The sequence below is a fragment of the Nestor notabilis genome, unplaced genomic scaffold, assembly GCF_000696875.1.
Source record: "Nestor notabilis isolate BGI_N333 unplaced genomic scaffold, ASM69687v1 scaffold11494, whole genome shotgun sequence".
In the NCBI taxonomy this organism is placed as follows: domain Eukaryota; kingdom Metazoa; phylum Chordata; class Aves; order Psittaciformes; family Psittacidae; genus Nestor; species Nestor notabilis.
This window is the reverse complement of record NW_009925180.1, coordinates 1,297-2,216: the sequence shown is the minus strand read 5'-3', so window position 1 is coordinate 2,216 and position 920 is coordinate 1,297. Positions and strand designations below refer to the sequence as shown.

The following is a 920-nucleotide window of genomic DNA, read 5'->3' as shown; positions in this document are numbered from 1 at the left end:
CTTCTTTAGAAGTTACTGACCAGAGACCAACAAGCAGTAAACTTCTATGACAACCATTAACGAAATACAGGTGGAAGCATAACAATTTTGACATGTAAGGAAGCACTTCCCTTTTGGTCCTGGTCTAACTATATCATAGGCAACATAAGATATATTACATCTAGCTGCTCTCTGGGTTATGCATAAAACAGGTTCATTTGTCTCCTCAGAACAGAAAATTTCAATGCTGCAAACTCTGGTTTGCTCAAAGCCATCCACAAACCTCTCACCATTGTCAGTGGTTAATAACCTTGTTCTTCTGATCTCAGATCTTTATCATTCACCACCTCTAAAGACAAATGTCTCTGCTTTAACTCTATAAGCACTATAGAAAACACCTCCTGCATTTCATTGATGGTAGTTTGCTATTCCAGACCAGCACACTACGTACATTAGGTTCATTAATATCATTACATACCGAAGTGTAATGGCCCGAGCAACTGGATCATTGCTGTGAATTACTGAGAAAACTCTTTTGACGAACTCATCCACATTTAGGATCTTCTCTAAGTGCTTCTCACTCTGCTGAGTAACTTTCAGCACACACAGCCTCAGGAAGTTGTTTCTGTTGGGAGACACACATATTTCCCCACACATTTCCTTATCAGGCTGTTTTATAACAAATATGCAAACACTTTAAATAGGAAAGTATCGTAAAAAAAACAAAACAAGAGTAAATTATAACAAGGAAAGGTCTATGCTTTAGAAACATTATATTTTACTAGACTAATAGAGCAAAAAAGAGACTATAGACACACTATCGTTTTATTTTCTAGTACAGGTAGTGTCAAGCTCAGGCCCAATTCCAGGGAAATTAACTCACTGACACCAGTGAGGAGGAGTGTAAGCAAATCTTAAAATCACAGATTGGTTTGGGTTGG

General features: G+C 37.7%; 1 protein-coding gene across 1 annotated transcript in view; it reads right to left on the bottom strand.

Moving 5' to 3' along the window:
- Positions 1-457: 457 nt before the first annotated feature.
- The window catches only part of LOC104404491 (integrator complex subunit 7-like), a gene marked incomplete at its 3' end in the record, with an annotated part of 1,749 nt that continues 1,286 nt past the window's right edge, over positions 458-920 (bottom strand). Inside the window, exon 3 of the mRNA XM_010012928.1 lies at positions 458-604. Within this exon, the coding sequence (XP_010011230.1) occupies positions 458-604 (147 nt within the window). The remainder of the gene's footprint in view (positions 605-920) is intronic.